The sequence below is a fragment of the Odocoileus virginianus genome, chromosome 3, assembly GCF_023699985.2.
Source record: "Odocoileus virginianus isolate 20LAN1187 ecotype Illinois chromosome 3, Ovbor_1.2, whole genome shotgun sequence".
NCBI classification, from domain to species: Eukaryota; Metazoa; Chordata; class Mammalia; order Artiodactyla; family Cervidae; genus Odocoileus; species Odocoileus virginianus.
Window position 1 is genome coordinate 10,371,555 of NC_069676.1, and position 14,950 is coordinate 10,386,504.

Genomic DNA, 14,950 nt, shown 5'->3' on the forward strand with positions numbered 1-14,950 from the left:
GAAAAAGGTGGCCCGGGGGCTAAGGAAGCCTCCGAGGCCCTGGGCTCACAGGGCGGTGTTTTTGTCGAATGTGCAAAAGAAAAAGATCTTGGCCTGTTCTCCCTCTACTCTCCAGAAGCCCCACACTGTACGAGCTGCCTGGCCTCTGCTCCTGGGGCTGATCCTCCCTGTGCCCTGAGTGCCCTGGGTTCTATAGGCGGGCGCCAGCCTCCTAGGGACAGGAATAAGGCAGGAGGCCTGCGTGCACCAGGGTGCAAAGACAACTGTGCAAAGCCTGGTCCAGGGGCCTCCAGCAGCGGGACTGGGGGGTACATTTCCTTGTGAGAACTGCGGGCAGATGGCAGCAGGACTAGCGGCTCCAATAGCCTGGCCACCCCTCTGACAGGATTCACAGGGTGTGGGGGAGGTACCTCCGGGGCAGCTTTGGGCCGTGCCTCACCCCCAGTGCCAGAGTCTCTGGGCACGTGGCCCACCCAAATCCAAGGAGAGGGGAGGGCCTGGGGCAAGGACATGCCCCAGAGCAGAAGGAAAGCAACCAGGCAGACCCTGTCCTCCTGATACAGCCTCCCACTTCCACCTTCGCTTCCACCAGGCCTGGCCCAGAGCGCCTCTAGCCTTGGGTCCTTGGCTGCCTTCCCCAGGGCCAGGGCTGTCAGAGCTAATTATCCAATTAGCTGATTAGCCAGGGGGCCTGGGGGCTGCCTGGGGAGGCAGGCTCAGCTGGGCGTGCAAAAGCCTGAGCCCTCCAGCCCTGCCCCGGCCTCTTCTCCCGACTGCCCCAGGACCCTGGCCTCCTCCAGAACGCCGGAAGACCCCCACCCCTGCCTGTGTCCACGTGGTGGGCAGGGCCTCCTACCTGAGACTGCTGTGGGATGTTCAGAAAGTTGCCGTCCCGGGGTCCGATGCTGACAAACCGGTTGGCAGAGGAGGCGCCTGTCGCTGCGAATGCTGTGGGGAGCAGGGGAGAGAGGGAGAGACCCTGTGAGGACTGGGGGCCCACCCGGGCACTGCCCCTTAGGGCTGCTGAGAGAGGGAGAGACTAGGTTAGACCATGCTGCCTGGGCTGAGGCTGGCGGCGGGAAGGCCAGGCTGGAGGGGACCCCTCATCCTCTCACTGACCAGGAGCTCGCAGTCCTCTAGCCCTGGCACTCCATCCGCCGCAGCCAGGGAAGCTCTTCTGTGGCCCTGGAGGCTCTAGCTGAGGCCCTGTGGACCCAATTCTGTCCCCTCCTCCCAGAGCACCTGAAGTAAGAACACTTGCTTTCCTGCTGGGCCTCTTGGTTTTGGAGAAAAGGGAGCCCAGGAGGCTGGGAGCTCGGGAGACGGCCCCACCCTGCTGGGAGAAGGCCATCTCAGCCGGGCCACCGCTCCAACAGGGGTGCCTGCTTTGGTGCTGCTCCGCTTACCACCCTGGGCCCAAGGACTGGCCCCGTGGCTTGGGAAACTTGAAGGGTCCCAGTAGAGGGCTAAGCTGGGTGGAACAGGTCAGAGAGGGTCTGGGAGCTGGCTGCTGGCTCAGGTGCAGGGGTGGCAGGACTCAGGCCTGGCAGGCATTCTCCTCCTCTGATGGATGAGCCAGCTCCTATGGTCCTGCGGTTCCCAGGGACCAAGATGGGCCCACGTGCAGAGGAGGAGGAGGCCAGAGGGCCTGGCAAAGCCCCAGGGCGTGGGCAGCAGGGGCAGTTGTTCTGAGGCCTGAGGGGGCAAATGGGCCAAAGACTCTGGAGCTCTTCTGGGTTGTCTGGCTGGAGCCCTATGGGAAGGAGCTGGCCCTGTACCCTGGAAGGAAGGAAGCCCCCAGAAAGGATGAGGCGTGTCACAGGCTAACTGGGAGTCCCCCTCCCATCCCCCCCAGCACCAGATACACCCCAGGGACCCCGTGCTCACCAGATTCTGTCCATAAGTGGCCCCCAGCCACCCTGCAGCCGGGCCTCCCTCCCACCCCACCCGCCTCCAATGACCATGGCCATGACTTTGTGTCTTGTGGCAAATGCAGATGAGAAGATGACATGAAGAGGATGAAGAGGGGAAAAGAACTCAAACCATGGAAAAAGAAGGTGAGGCAGAGAGCGCGAGGCCGAGAAGAGTGGTGAGATGGGCCGCCCTTCCGCCACTGTCCCCGAGTCCTGACCCACAGCCTGCCAGCCCCCAGAGTGCTGCCCACCCCCGCCCACAGTCCCCCAGACGGCACACCGCCCACCCTCCGCCTCTCCTGTCCTTCATACGTCGTCGGGTCTAGCTGGGGCCTCTTAACTCAGATTTTTCTCTTCCCTTTGACAAAATTTGTCATCGGTTTAAAAAAAAAAGAGAGAGAGAGAAAGAAAGAGATGAAGTAAGCCAAGGTCCAGAGCCCTTCCTTGTCCTTGGAAGATCCAACCTGGGGAGAAATTGAGGGAAAGGGGAGGGATGGGAGGGAGGGTTTAAAAAAAAAAGAGGAACAACGAGAAACCAAATGTGAGACTGAAGGCTGGAGGGGAGGGGATCAGGGGCTGGCCTGCTGCAACTTTAGAGGCCTGGGGGCCCAGAATGGAGGTGAGGGGGGCAAGGCAAAAAGGGGATGGTGGTGGCGTCGCCTTGTGGTCACATTTAATTTTCTTGGTGTGGGGGGAGGGGCACAACGAAACAACAAAAAAATCGAAAAACGAAAAAACAAAAAAATGAAAAAAACAGCAGTTAGGCATGAAGATGGCATGGCTGTGCCTCCCCTCCCCCCGCCCACCCTGGCCAGCACCCCTGGCCTGGGTGCCCCCACTGTGCTCCCTCTCCCGCCCCCCGGAGGGGCCTGGGCCAGGGGCCCCAGCTGGGAGCAGCGGGCGGGCAGGGGGGCTCGTGGGGTGCTGGCTGGTGCCACTAAGGCCCCGGAGGCCAAAGTCGGGGAGCTCAGCTCTGTCCTCGTCGGGGTGGGAGGCACTCTGGGTGGGGGGCCTTTGGCAGTGAGAGGGGGCTCTCCTCTTTGCAGCGGAGGCTGCCTGGACGGGCCGGGGACGCTGGGCGTGTGGTTTCGGTTTCATCGTCCACTTACAAGGTGACGGAGGAGTCAAGGCGGCGCCGTCTGGGGCAGTGCTGGTGGATTTGGAATCAGGCATAGGAAGGGGCACTGGTCTGGCCACTGGAGGCGGCGGTGGTAGCAAAAATGACCCCGGGACTTTGCCCTGGCCGCTACCGTTGGGCTGCGAACAACATAAATAGAGTGGCGCATGAAGGCACATCACACACAGACACACGCTCCCCTGCGCGGGCACGCCCGCTCGCTCCTGAGAGCCGGCAGCGCTCCCAGCGGAGGACGCGGGGTGGGGTCCTCTCCTCCAGGGTGCCGGGGTGGTGAGGGCGTGAGGCCTCTATTTGGTCTCTCAGGTGTTTCTCTTTTTTTTTTTTTTTCCGTAGTCCTCTTTCGAAGTGGTGGGAGGGAGGAAGGGGGATGTCCGACGGGTCGTTTGTTATTTCTTAGGGAACAGGTTTTACGTACCAAAACTTGCCATTTAACTATACAAGCAGCTGTGCTCTGAACTGTCACGCTCTGAAGACTTTCTCCTATGGCAGCAAAGATGCACCAGCTTACTCCCTGTGCTCCCCCAAAACACACACGTGCCTCCCCTGGGTGGGCTCCTGGGGTAGGATCAGCTGACCCAACCAAGGACCACAGGCCCACCAGCGTGCGCCCCGTGTCATGGCCTCAGGGGGGAAGCCAGGGCATGTACCTGAGGACAGTGGATGCTAGCCTATCTGCTACAGAGCAGCCCAAGAAGAAAACCCATTGCTGGCAGCCCCAGTTCCCCCAGAAGCCGGGACCAGCCACCAGGGCCACAAATTGTCCATTACTCCCTCTTGTGCCTTAAACTTGAGTTGCCTCCTCCTGGCCCCATGTGTGGCCTTGTGTTCATCAGCCTTTGGGGTTCAAGGCATGCCGGCCCCACAGAGAGGGGCAGAGGGCCCTGGCTTCCGGCAGACACAGCTTCCCCGGACCTTGTACCTCCTGCTGCTCCAGGCAGTGCCCTCTATGACCACCTGCAGCCTGGGCTCACGGGGGCCAGGCCAGAACTCTTCCTCCTAAACTGGCCTCTCTCCTGTGGCTCAAACCTCTGTCCTCCCAGCTCCCCCAGGTTTAAGACCATGGGAGGTTCACAGGCTCTTCCTCCTGTTAGCAAAGCCTGCAGAGTCCACCCCTGCTCTGTCTCCAGCTCGGTCATCCTTCGATCGTGACTGGTTTCACCTGGACTATGAAAATGAGACTCCAAGGGGCCTCCCGTCTGCGGACAGCATGCTCTTCAGCTCAGCACCTGGCACGGAACCAGGCACTTCACTCAGGCTGTGTCCCGTCCTCCAACCATCGCTAAGGCAGTTCCTCTTGTTTCTGCCTGCCCCCCCACCAGGGGTACTGACAGTGTCTGGAGACATTCTGGTTGACACAGCTTGAGGGTGTGGAGGCTGAGGATGCGCTTGACACCCACCCTATAACACACAGGTCCACCCCCAGGACAAAGGCCCAGTGGTCCACAGGCTAATGGTGCCGAACCCGTAGGAGAAGGGAAGCTCCACGCTCCCCTGTTCACAACAGAGGAAACTAAGGCTCCTCATGGTTAAGCGTTCTAGCCAAAGTCACCCAGCTGCAATGGCCACTTAAGTGTCCCCACAAGTTCATGGCCATGTTTGTCTGATTCCATGGACCCATAGACTTATCAACCCTCTTCCCAAATCCAGAGGAGTTCAGACACCCCAGTGCCCCAAAACCTTCCATAGCTACCATGACATCTGATGTAAAACGTTGTCTCCCCGGTCAGGCTGTTGGTTCCAAGCAACAGCATGCCGCCAGCTCTGCAGGGTAATGCTGACACAGAAGTGGCAACTGCCTTCCCTCATTTCCACAGCCTATCTGGCTCCTATCTTGCTCTTCCATCAGGGCAGGAAGTAGAACGATCCCACAGGATCAAGCCTCACTCCTCTCCAGGCTGTCCTGAGCTTGGGCTCCAGGGGCAGCTGGGACACAGGAGCCTTCTGGGCAGCCCCTGCTCCCACAGGGTGGCCTCTGCTTTCTCAAGAGCCTGTCTCCCCCCAGGAGGATCTGAATCACTAATCTCATCTGATAAAACAAATCCTAGCCTGATAGGGCCAGACGTGGAAAGCTGCTGATTTACAACATTCAGATCCTAGAAGCAGGTCCCAACCAGGCTAGGCTGTCTCTGCTCTGGTTGGGGTATGAGTTGAAGGTTTAAAAATCTCAAGATCTTGGGACTTTGTGGTGCCTTAAGACCTCGCGAGTTAAGAGCTTAGAAGTAAACTAGAAGCTGGGATAGCACCTCCCTTTCATCTGACAGATGAAGATGTGGACCTGGCCACTCTGCAACTGGAGAGCAAGGCTCAGCTGGAACCAGGCTTCCTGCCTCCCAGAGCCATGGCCTCCCATCAGTCCCCGGATCTTCTCTATCGTGCTCATTTGGTCTCTCTTCTATGCCAGAAATACAGCTAACTGGGCATCCTCTTTCTGCCCTTTGCGTGTCTTCTAATCAGCAGTTCCCAACCTTTTTGGCACCAGGGACTGGATTCGTGGAAGACAATTTGTCCACAAACTGGGGGGTGGAGGGGATGGTTTCAGGATGATTCAAGCACATTACATTTATTGTGTATTTTATTTCTAATCTGATGCCACTGCTGATCTGACAGGAGGTACCGGTTCATAGCCCAGAGGTTGGGGACCCCTGCTCTAAGTGGATCTCCATTTGGCCTTGGTCTTTACTGACCTGATTTTCTCAGTCAGGAACTTACACTGGGGTCTAAGAGGTACCTTGGAACCATTGTGCACACTGTAAAATTTTGTATGCATGTAATTTTCTGCAAAGATGGTTCCTAACTTATGATTCTCAGGAGGTTATAACTTACTTCTCTAGTCTCTACATCAGTGGTTCTCCAAGTGGGTCCCCTGACCAGAAGCAGCAGCGTCACCTGGGAACTTGCGGAGAAATGCAGATTCTACACCCCACACCAGAGCTGCTGACTTAGATGAGGCCCAGCCACCTTTCCCCTCCAAGTCACTCTCACACACGCTAAGACCAAGAGCTCCTACTCTGGGATGGCCGTGGTACGAGCACAGTCCAGTACCCCCACCCTCTGCCACCATGTCAGTGGCAGAGCCCAGGGCCTCTGGCTCCTCCTCCACACCACGGGGAGACCATCTCTAGTCTCCTCTCAGGAAATGGGCGCCGAAGAGCGGGCTCGCTGCAGCATTCCACGCCACACCCAACTCTCGGGCACAATAGGCCACAAGAGGAAACCTGTAGAGACTGCTCTCAGCCAAACTAGACTTTCTCTTTAACCAGAGGGGCTGTCTGCTCCCTGTCAATAAATAGCTTTTTGTCAACTGTCTACTCAGAGCCAGCACCTGCCTTGAGAAGAGAACTTTCGAGGCCAAGGAGACCTTGATCTTTTCTTTGTTTGCCATGCCACATGGCTTGCAGGGTCTTAGTTCCTTGACCAGGACTGAATCCAGGCCCTTGGCAATGAAAGCGCGGAGTCATAACCCTGGATGGCCATGGACTTCCTGAGCCCTTGATCTTGAGTGATCAAGTCAAGGGGAAGGCTCAGGACCTGGCCGTCAGGAAGTCCAGGGATGGACTGACCCACACTCTTGAGGGTCCTGTGGGTTAGCTTCGGTTCTCTGAGCCAAGTCAGTTCCCCAGGTGAGTCACATTTCAATTGAAACCCCAGCTGGCCCCATAGCTGAGAAGCAGGAACAGCAAGGTTCCTAGCCCCTCCGATCCAGATTCCAGAACCCAGGACCCCTGGGGCTGGGATACAGGCCGGCAGCTCCCGTAGACTCTGCTGGCATCTCTGAAGGAAGCACGGGAGCTGCTGCGAATCGTGTCCACTTTTCCCTCAGTGCCCCTAGAAGTGGACAGAACTTGTCCAGAGAGGTGGGCAAAACTCGGCATGTGCCAAGGAGCTGCAGAGCCAGCAAAAGAAACCCTCGCAGGGCAGAGGGGAAAAGAAGATGAGAAAAGCGGAAAAGGGGAGAAGAGCAGGAGGGAGGGAAGAAGACTGGCCTCTGCCCTGGACAGCAAGAACACAGGGGCCAAGCCGCAGCCCTGCCCGCATCGAGACACCAGCACTACGCAAGTGCCCTGCGGCAGCCCCAGGCTGAGCAGCTGAGGGCCGCCGCCCCCTCTCAGGGCGGCTTCTGGATGCCTTTCCCTGCCAGGGCACTTTGAGTGTTCGCCACACCTGACCTCTCACGGTGCAGTTCCAAGCTGGACCAACTGGGAGGCAAGCAGCTGGGCCTTCTTACAGCACAGTATGCTGCTGGAGTTCCAGAACATTCCCAGAGGTCTAGAGATCACCATGCCCCAGCCTGGAATGGTCTCCCAGGAACTACACAAGGACCACTGTCCCACTGAAGGGTCACGGGGGCCTCACTGCCGTCGGGGGTAGTTCTCTGCTCACTGGATCTGTGTCTCTGCTCTAGGGCTCGCTGATGGAGAAGGACAGTGGGGACAGAGCTCCATGGGGAGCCGTCTCTCTCCCAGGCTGAGGAGCAGAAATACTTTATTCCAGAACTGTGACTGACCTGAGAGCCCCTCGTTAAGAGTCCCACCAACAGGAGTCTCATGACACAGCCTGTGGAAGGGAGCCTGCCATCTCCCAAGGGCTTCTCACTGGGGATGAGGAAGGTGCCCCCGAGCACACTGAATCTGGAGACGGTCACGACCTCAGAGCTGACAGAGGGCGGTGTTGCTGGCATCAAGTGGGCAGGGGCCAGGCACACTGCTTAGCACCCAGAGTGCACAGATATTCCACACCACAGAGAACGGACGGGCCCCAGTGTCAGCTGCAAGGGAATCCTTGCAGCCCTGAGGTTTAAGAGGGGTGTCAGGAGCTAAGGGGTCTGGGCCCGGATTGGACAGATCATTGGTCCACTCCTGCTATGGGGAAAGACCAGAGTTGGGTAAAGAGCCCAAGCAAGGTGGGCCCAGCCACTGCCCCGTCCTCTCTGGACCGGGATGAAGAGGCCCCGGGCGGACACGTGGATCCCTGCCCCCGGACCCAGAAGACTGAGGTGTTCGGTAGTCCCAGCTCATGGCTGCTCCAGCCCCAGGTGGGCTCCCGGCTTTGGGGCCCTCTCCCTGTGAGCCCTGAGACAGACAGACAGACGCAAAGATGAGCTGCAGGGGGGTTCGCGGGGTCCTCTGGACTCACCTGTCCGGTGGCCTGGCCCGAGCCATCCGAGCACACAAACTGCACAAACTCCTTCAGCGAGTCCTGCCCGTGGTGGTGGTGGTAGCGGATGGTCGGGTGCGTGAAGTACGGGCTCGACTGCTGGATGATGGACGTGGAGGGGAAGTGCAGCGCTGACGCCGTGGCCCGGGGGCTCCCTGCGTGCACGCGGCAGGAAGGAAAGGGTATCGTCAGGGCCGAGAAGGCCATGGCGAGGGACACTGAAGCCGAGGAGCCCTGCTGGTCAGAGCCCTTTGCGTCCAGAGAACGGGGCAGGAGCAGGGCAGGGGCCGGGGTGGGGAGAGTGAGGCGCCAACTGCTAGTGTGAAGGTGTGTGAGATGGCACCAAAAACACTCAGTAAAGTCAAGGTAAATAGCATTTGAATGCAATATTTTAAAAAGTTGAATTGGCAAAACTAGGGATGGCCCAGAGACCAGCTGCTTCTCTTTATAAATAAAGTTTGATTGGAATCAGGGCTAGAGTTAGGATGAGGTGAGACGTGTGTGCATGCTCAGTCGCTCAGTTGTGTCTGACTCTTTGCAACCCAATGGACTGTAACCTGCCAGGCTCCTCTGTCCATGGGATTCTCCAGGCAAGAATGCTGGAGTGGGTGGCCAAGTCCTCCTCCTCAGGATCTTCCCAACCCAGGTGTTGAACCCACATCTCTTACGTCCTGCATTGACAGGTGGGTTCTTTACCGCTAGCGGCACCTGGGAAGCCCTGTGAGGTGAGACAGGGTCATGCAATTACAAGATCAGTCCTTTTATTTAAAATACTGATATTCGCTCATCATGTATTTTTTGCAATTGTTTTAATTTTTAGAACATTGCATTTAATATTATTTATAAATTTTGGTGACTGAGATTTCAGGTGCTCCCTGACGTTCTGCGCCAGTCAGTGCCTCACACACCCCTCTCTGGTGCAGGGCCTGGGAGGGAGCCTTGGGGAGCAGGCAGACCACTCGGTGGGGCTCTGGACAAACACCCGGCCCCGTGCCAGCGCTAGAGGGGCCTCCACGGAGCATACGCACGCCCCGCATGAGGCTGGACGTGCACCTGGCTGCAGCTTGCTGGGTCACACTCTTCTGTGCTCGGGCCCGCGGCTCGTACACACTTCCCCGGACGCCCAGCTCCCACCCCGGAGCAGGCCCCACTTCTTCCCCAGCCAAGTCCTCCCTAGCCTGTCTGTTTCCAATCAGCTCACTCTTGCTCTCGGTTTCATTAGGGGCCTAAAGAAACTTGGCTTCTCTCTGGAGTTCATAAAAGCTGAGTGGAGCGGGGCCTGCCGCCCTCCCCTGCCTGTGCGGAGGGCCTGGGCTCCCCACCCCCACCTTGCAGCCACCACGCCCTGCCCCGCTGCTGGCTCCCAGCCAGGAGGCCCTGAGGAGGAAGCCAGGAGGGTGACCCTCCGAGTGCTCCGTGTCCTACGCAAGGGCCCGGGGTGGCGGGCAGACACAGGGCAGTGTTCAGAAACAGTCCAGGCCTCTCTCGAGAGGGAAGAGGCGCCCACAGTTTCCCACCTGGTTCCATCCCCTCCAGAACCTGGCGGCACCCTCCCCTCCAGCTCTCTCTCTGCCAGACTGGAGCAGAGTGTCCACCCCGCGCCCCCCGCCCCTGGCAGGCTGTCTGCCGGCTCCTTTCCTTTCCCCTTGGCCTAGCCCTTCGCTTCTGGAAAAGAGCGGGGAGGCCTCGAGCAGGGAGCCTGGGCCCCTCTGAGGGTCCCTCAGAGTAACGTGGGCCGGTGCCAGGGAAAACAGACCCTGGGCACTTTGGGGCGCTGAGAGAAACTGGAAGGAGGGCAGAAGGAGAAGCCTGTGCTCTCCCATCCACAGCTGGTGGGAGGCAAGGAGAGCTGGGAGGAGTGGGCTCAAGGCCTCAGGACAGACCTGCGCCACACAAAACACACGTGTGCACATGTCACATCGCATGCACACAGCACACACGTGCACACGTCCGCACAAACACATGAGCACACGTGCATCAAACGCATGCACATAGCACCCTCGCATGAACATAAGCAAACACACATCCTCACGTGCACACACAGCGCACAGCAGCGTGCACCCCGGCACATGGGGCGTGAGAGGCAAGTGGGAGCGTGTGGGGGGCACGGTGAGAAGGCCCAAGGGCCGGCCTGGGTCTGGAGGAGGTGCCGCTGCTGTGGAGGGGGGCCCGTCCCCACACCCACCCACTGCCACACCACGGCCAGTTCAGAGAGCGGGGGCTGTCACTCAGGCTTCCCTGGCCAGCTAGCCCTCAGGCAGGGCTCCTCTGCCACCCCCGCTGCCCCCCTCCGGGCCCTCCGTTTCTCACCTGGTCTGACTCCAGCAAGCACAGGCAGCGGGTGGTGAGTGAAAGCCATGCGCGGGGAGCTGCCCTGAGAGGAGAGGGCACTGCAGAAGTCCAGCTTTCCTGACTTCTTTAGAGAAGCCGGGCCTGAGGGGAGGAATCAGCAACACGGGGCAGGTTTAGCTGGGCCAGGAAGGGAGCGGGGGAGGCGGGAAGCCAGCAGCTCACTCCTTCTCTCCTCAGCCCCCTCCTGGCTGCCCCCCTTCCCTTCAGGGCTCCCCAGCCTCCGCTGCCTGATTCTCAGGCCCTGAGTGCAGATCATCTGCTGCTGGCAGGTGAGGGAGATCAGGCCCTGTGGTGTGCCGGGCAGGGCGTGAGCAGGTGGGCCATCTTGCCCCCTAACAAACAGATTATGAGCTCCAAGGTGCACAGAATCAGAGCGCAGAGGCAGGGCCAGAGGGCAGGGAAGGTGTGCAGGAGGAGCCCTGGGGAGCTTCACAGTGAGGGGCCAGGAAATTCCCTGGAGGCCCAGTGGCTAAGACTGTGCTTCCACTGGGGAAATTAAGGTCTCCGTCAAAGGAAAAGAAAAAGAGTGAGGAGGCCCCTGCGGAGGGGCAGGCTGGGGTCTACTCCATGGGGTCCTGGGCTACAGGTCACGTTCTGCCAGGAAGAAGCCAGGGCTCCTTACGGGACGGGAAGGCACAGCCATGGGCCCTTCGGACCACGGTGGAGAAACAAAATCTGACAGGGGGCAGGGAGGAGGCTGGAGGGCCAGGGTGGGAGCTGGGGGTGAGGGAGCCAGGAAAGGCTGCGCTTGGTCAGGCACCCAGAGGTCTGACGGTCAGGGTGGGTCATTCCTGGGCTTTGCTCTGCTCCCAGGACCAGAGGTGGAGGAGGCACTTGGCAAGAGACAGGGACACAGAGAGCGCCCCATTTGCGCTCGCCTCTAACAGCCTGACGAGGCCAACCAAGAGCACATCTGTGCCCAGTGGGCCGGACATCCAGCAGGCTGACAAAGCAGGGCGCCCAGGCCAGGGCCCCCAGGGGAGCCAGTCTCCTGTCCTGGGAGGATAAGGTGCAGTCGGGGCAGGCCTCCAGAGCTGCCATCTTTGGAACACGAATCGAATCAGTTTGGGTGGGGTGTGTGTACTGGGGGCGGAAGGGGGGTGCTGCAGAAGAGAGAAATAAGAGCTGTCTTAACCACAGAGGGAAGAGGCGGGGGAAGGGCGCACTCCCAGCCGCCAGCAGAGGTGTTATCTGGCAGCAGCTGTGTGCCACCTGATAGCTGGCACGATGCGGGGCCGGGGGGGCGGGGAGCACCCCCACCAGCTGCGCCCAGCTGTCCCCCTGGCCACACAGCACCTCCCCAGCTGTTCCCAGTCCTGCAGCTGGGCTGCTTAATTGGCGATTTGTCCCAGAACAGGGAAACAACGCAGTGTTGGTGGGAGGAGGGGGTGAGTATAGAGGAAAAGAGGGGAAAAGCGAGGGAGCCAGGGATGCCACAGGAGGACATGGGGCCATGCGTGGAGGGACTGCCGGCGGGAGCGGAAATGGCAGGCTCAACAGCAGACAGCCAGGAAAGGAGGGAGCCGGAGCTGCGGAGGGGAGGCTCCGGGGAGCCAGGTCTGGGTGGAGCGACTCGGGGCGGCCCACGCCTCAGGAGCCAGCAGTGGACACGGCCCTCCAGGCACACCAGTCCCTGAGGAAAGACTTCACTTCAGCTGGGGATTCTTCAGGGCCTCTCAACCCCTTCTCTCTGCCCCTCCAGAGGTTCCCCCAGGGCCACGTCTGTGCCCTGCTGGCTCAGGTCCCTGCTGGCCAGGAGGACACCTGGGGAGGGGCTCCCAGAGTCGTGCAGGAGACTGGTCGGCAGAGGGCAGACCTTGCTGGCGGTCTAGCCCTCTCCCTCAGCCGGGGGCCTGGAGGTGAGTCCTCCTCTCCTCCTCCCAAGTTGCAGAGAGCGAAAGCCAGAGGTTGCCTCCAGGGCAGCAGGGAAGCAGAAGCCCCTCCCTGCCCTTCGGTCTTGCCTGTCCCCCAGCCCTGGCCCCTGCCCATCTGCCTGGCCCTTCCTGGTATGGCAACATCTGGAAGACACCAAGGAAAACACTCTCAGGCCGACCCTCATCTTCCTGCAGCACAGAACAAGGCCTCCGTCCCCAGGCCTAACCACACGAACACGTCCCACACAGAAGTCTGCACTACCTGGCCCCCAGGCCCCCGTACCTGGAAGGTAACACACAGGCTGCACCAACAACGTGTCAGGCAGAAGCATTCTGCAGGCAGCCTCCTTATACACACCTGTGCACCACACACATGTGCGTGCACACACTCACACACATGGCCCTCTCTCCCTCTGCTCCACTTGGGCTCTCCAGGTGTGCCCACACCTCCCGTCAAAACAGGAGAGCCCCCTGGTGAGCCCCTCCTCTCACCAGGAAGGGGCTGGTGAGAGGATCAAGAGGCCTGGCAACAATTCTGCTCACTCGCTGCTAGGCTGTGCTCCTCTCCTTAGACCAGTGGTTATAGACACAGGAAGATTCTGTCCCCAGCAGGACACAGCCACGCCCAGAGACCTTTCTGGCCACCACACCTAGTAAGGAGGTTTGCTACTGGCATCAAGTGGGCAGAGGCCAGGGCTGCCACTCCAACACCCAACAGGGCACAAAATGGCCCGGCCGCAGACAATGCTGTGGCCCTGGAACGTTCATGAACGCCCAGTCTGAGAACCTGCTTTAAACCATGAAGATGGTAGAGCGGGGGCCACCTCCCTGAAGAAATACCCAGAGGAGGAGGAGGACAAGGAGGCTCTGAAGAGGAAGCCATGCCCCCCTTGCAGGGCACCAGAGGCTCAGGGCCAGGGCTTTCCTTCTGCCACACCGGTGGGTCCTACTGCCCACACGTGACAACCTGCCCGCTCGCCTCTGCTGTCCAGGCCTGTGCCCCTCTGGAAGAGCGGGCTGGGAGAGGACAGGCGGTGCTGCCTGCAGCAGGAGGCACCACAGGAGGCTCGCCAGGTAAAACTGAGGGGGACAGCAGGCTGCACACCGCCTGCGCTCCAGGTTGGGCCTTGCGGTGGCGCCCGTACCTGCATCCACATCGTTGGGCCAACCGCTGGACTGGCTGCTGCCAGCTGCCGGGGAGCGGCCTGTGCCAGGATAGAAGACGTCGTCGACAGGGCTCTCCATCTCACTGTCATCGATGGACTTGGGGCGCTTGGTGGTGCTGGGGAAGGAGGAGAGGGGTCAGGTGGGCCTCAGGTGAGTGGTCGGACTGGGACCCGGACCCGGGAAGCCTGCACTGATGCCCGCTGTCAGCAGCATCTCAGGGCACTCACTCCGTGCCCTCCGCCCAGGTCAGACTGAGAGCCCCCAGGGCCCAGCCCACCCCCTCCTCCTTGAGCCCCTTCTCAGTCCACAAGACCACCCACCGCCATCTACCCAGCCACCCGAGCCCAAGAAGTGGGCCAAACCCTCAGCTGCCTCCTCAGCCTGCCTGCTACTTCCAGTCAGCTCCCACGGCCAGAGGGGGTGAGTGAGGCACTGGCCAGGGACAAAACACCACGGGGTGACGCAAAACTCAGTCACTGCGATAGTATGTTATTTTATACCAAAATACGATTAACTATGGAGATATCATAACATTTTAATGTAATATTCTAACATACCAAAATGAATACTTGAACCTCACAATGAACCAAAATACTCGATTTTTTTTTTTAAAAGGACAGGATCGCACCCTGTCCTGCATGACTGGCTCTGACTGGAATGCACTGTACCTACTTCCCAAACGGCTCTCAACTCCACCCCTCCCTCTCAGGCCGATCCCCCACCTGACTCAGGGCCTCCTCCCCTCCAGCCTGGTGGGAGAGCCTCTAACTGACCATCCTGCCCACGAACACTGCTTCTAGAAGTCTTTCTAGAACACATATCCCCAGCCTCTGTTCCTTGACTCCTCTGTCCTGTGAAGCCCACTGTGGGATAGTCCTGGCAGCCTCATTTGTGATGGAGGCTGCTCTCTCTGCCTGGAGCGTCCACCCCAGGCCTGTACCAGCCCCCCTTTGTCTGGGTTCAGAGGTCACACCCCCAGAAAAGAGGACTTCTCCATTCCCAACAGGGAGCCCCTTCCGGGCAGAGCCCTGGCCTCGCTTGAGTTTGTGTCCCTGAGGCTGAGCGCCTGTGCCAGCGCCAAGCTCAGGGGTGGGCCGCAGAGCAGGCCTGGGCTCTGAAGCCAGCGCCCGCAACGGAGGGTAACGAGCTGGAGCACCCTGCCCGAAGCACCTGCAATGTCTCGGGGCTGGGGGAAGGCCGGGGCGTGGGGCTCACCTGGTGGAAGGAGGGGAGGTGATGGATCGCCGCCCCAGGGTCACCTGGTTTATATTGTAGTAGCTGGGACTCTCCAGGTCTGCCAGCGAGAAGTTGGGCCCTGATGCTGTTGCGACAGGAGCTGGGAAGAAGGGAGA

General features: G+C 59.8%; 1 protein-coding gene across 8 annotated transcripts in view; it reads right to left on the bottom strand.

The window, feature by feature from the left end:
• Positions 1-14,950, bottom strand: part of NFIX (nuclear factor I X) — a 97,627-nt gene that overhangs the window by 7,675 nt on the left and 75,002 nt on the right. For 5 of the 8 annotated variants that reach the window (XM_070463267.1, XM_070463271.1, XM_070463257.1 and 2 more), the window contains exons 5-10: positions 14,814-14,934; positions 13,577-13,713; positions 10,516-10,638; positions 8,185-8,360; positions 3,023-3,170; positions 857-948 (exon numbers count right to left, since the gene is read on the bottom strand). In XM_070463267.1, the coding sequence (XP_070319368.1) occupies positions 857-948; positions 3,023-3,170; positions 8,185-8,360; positions 10,516-10,638; positions 13,577-13,713; positions 14,814-14,934 (797 nt within the window). The remainder of the gene's footprint in view (positions 1-856; positions 949-3,022; positions 3,171-8,184; positions 8,361-10,515; positions 10,639-13,576; positions 13,714-14,813; positions 14,935-14,950) is intronic. The other 3 variants (XM_020887085.2, XM_070463248.1, XM_070463251.1) reach the window with 3 other exon arrangements.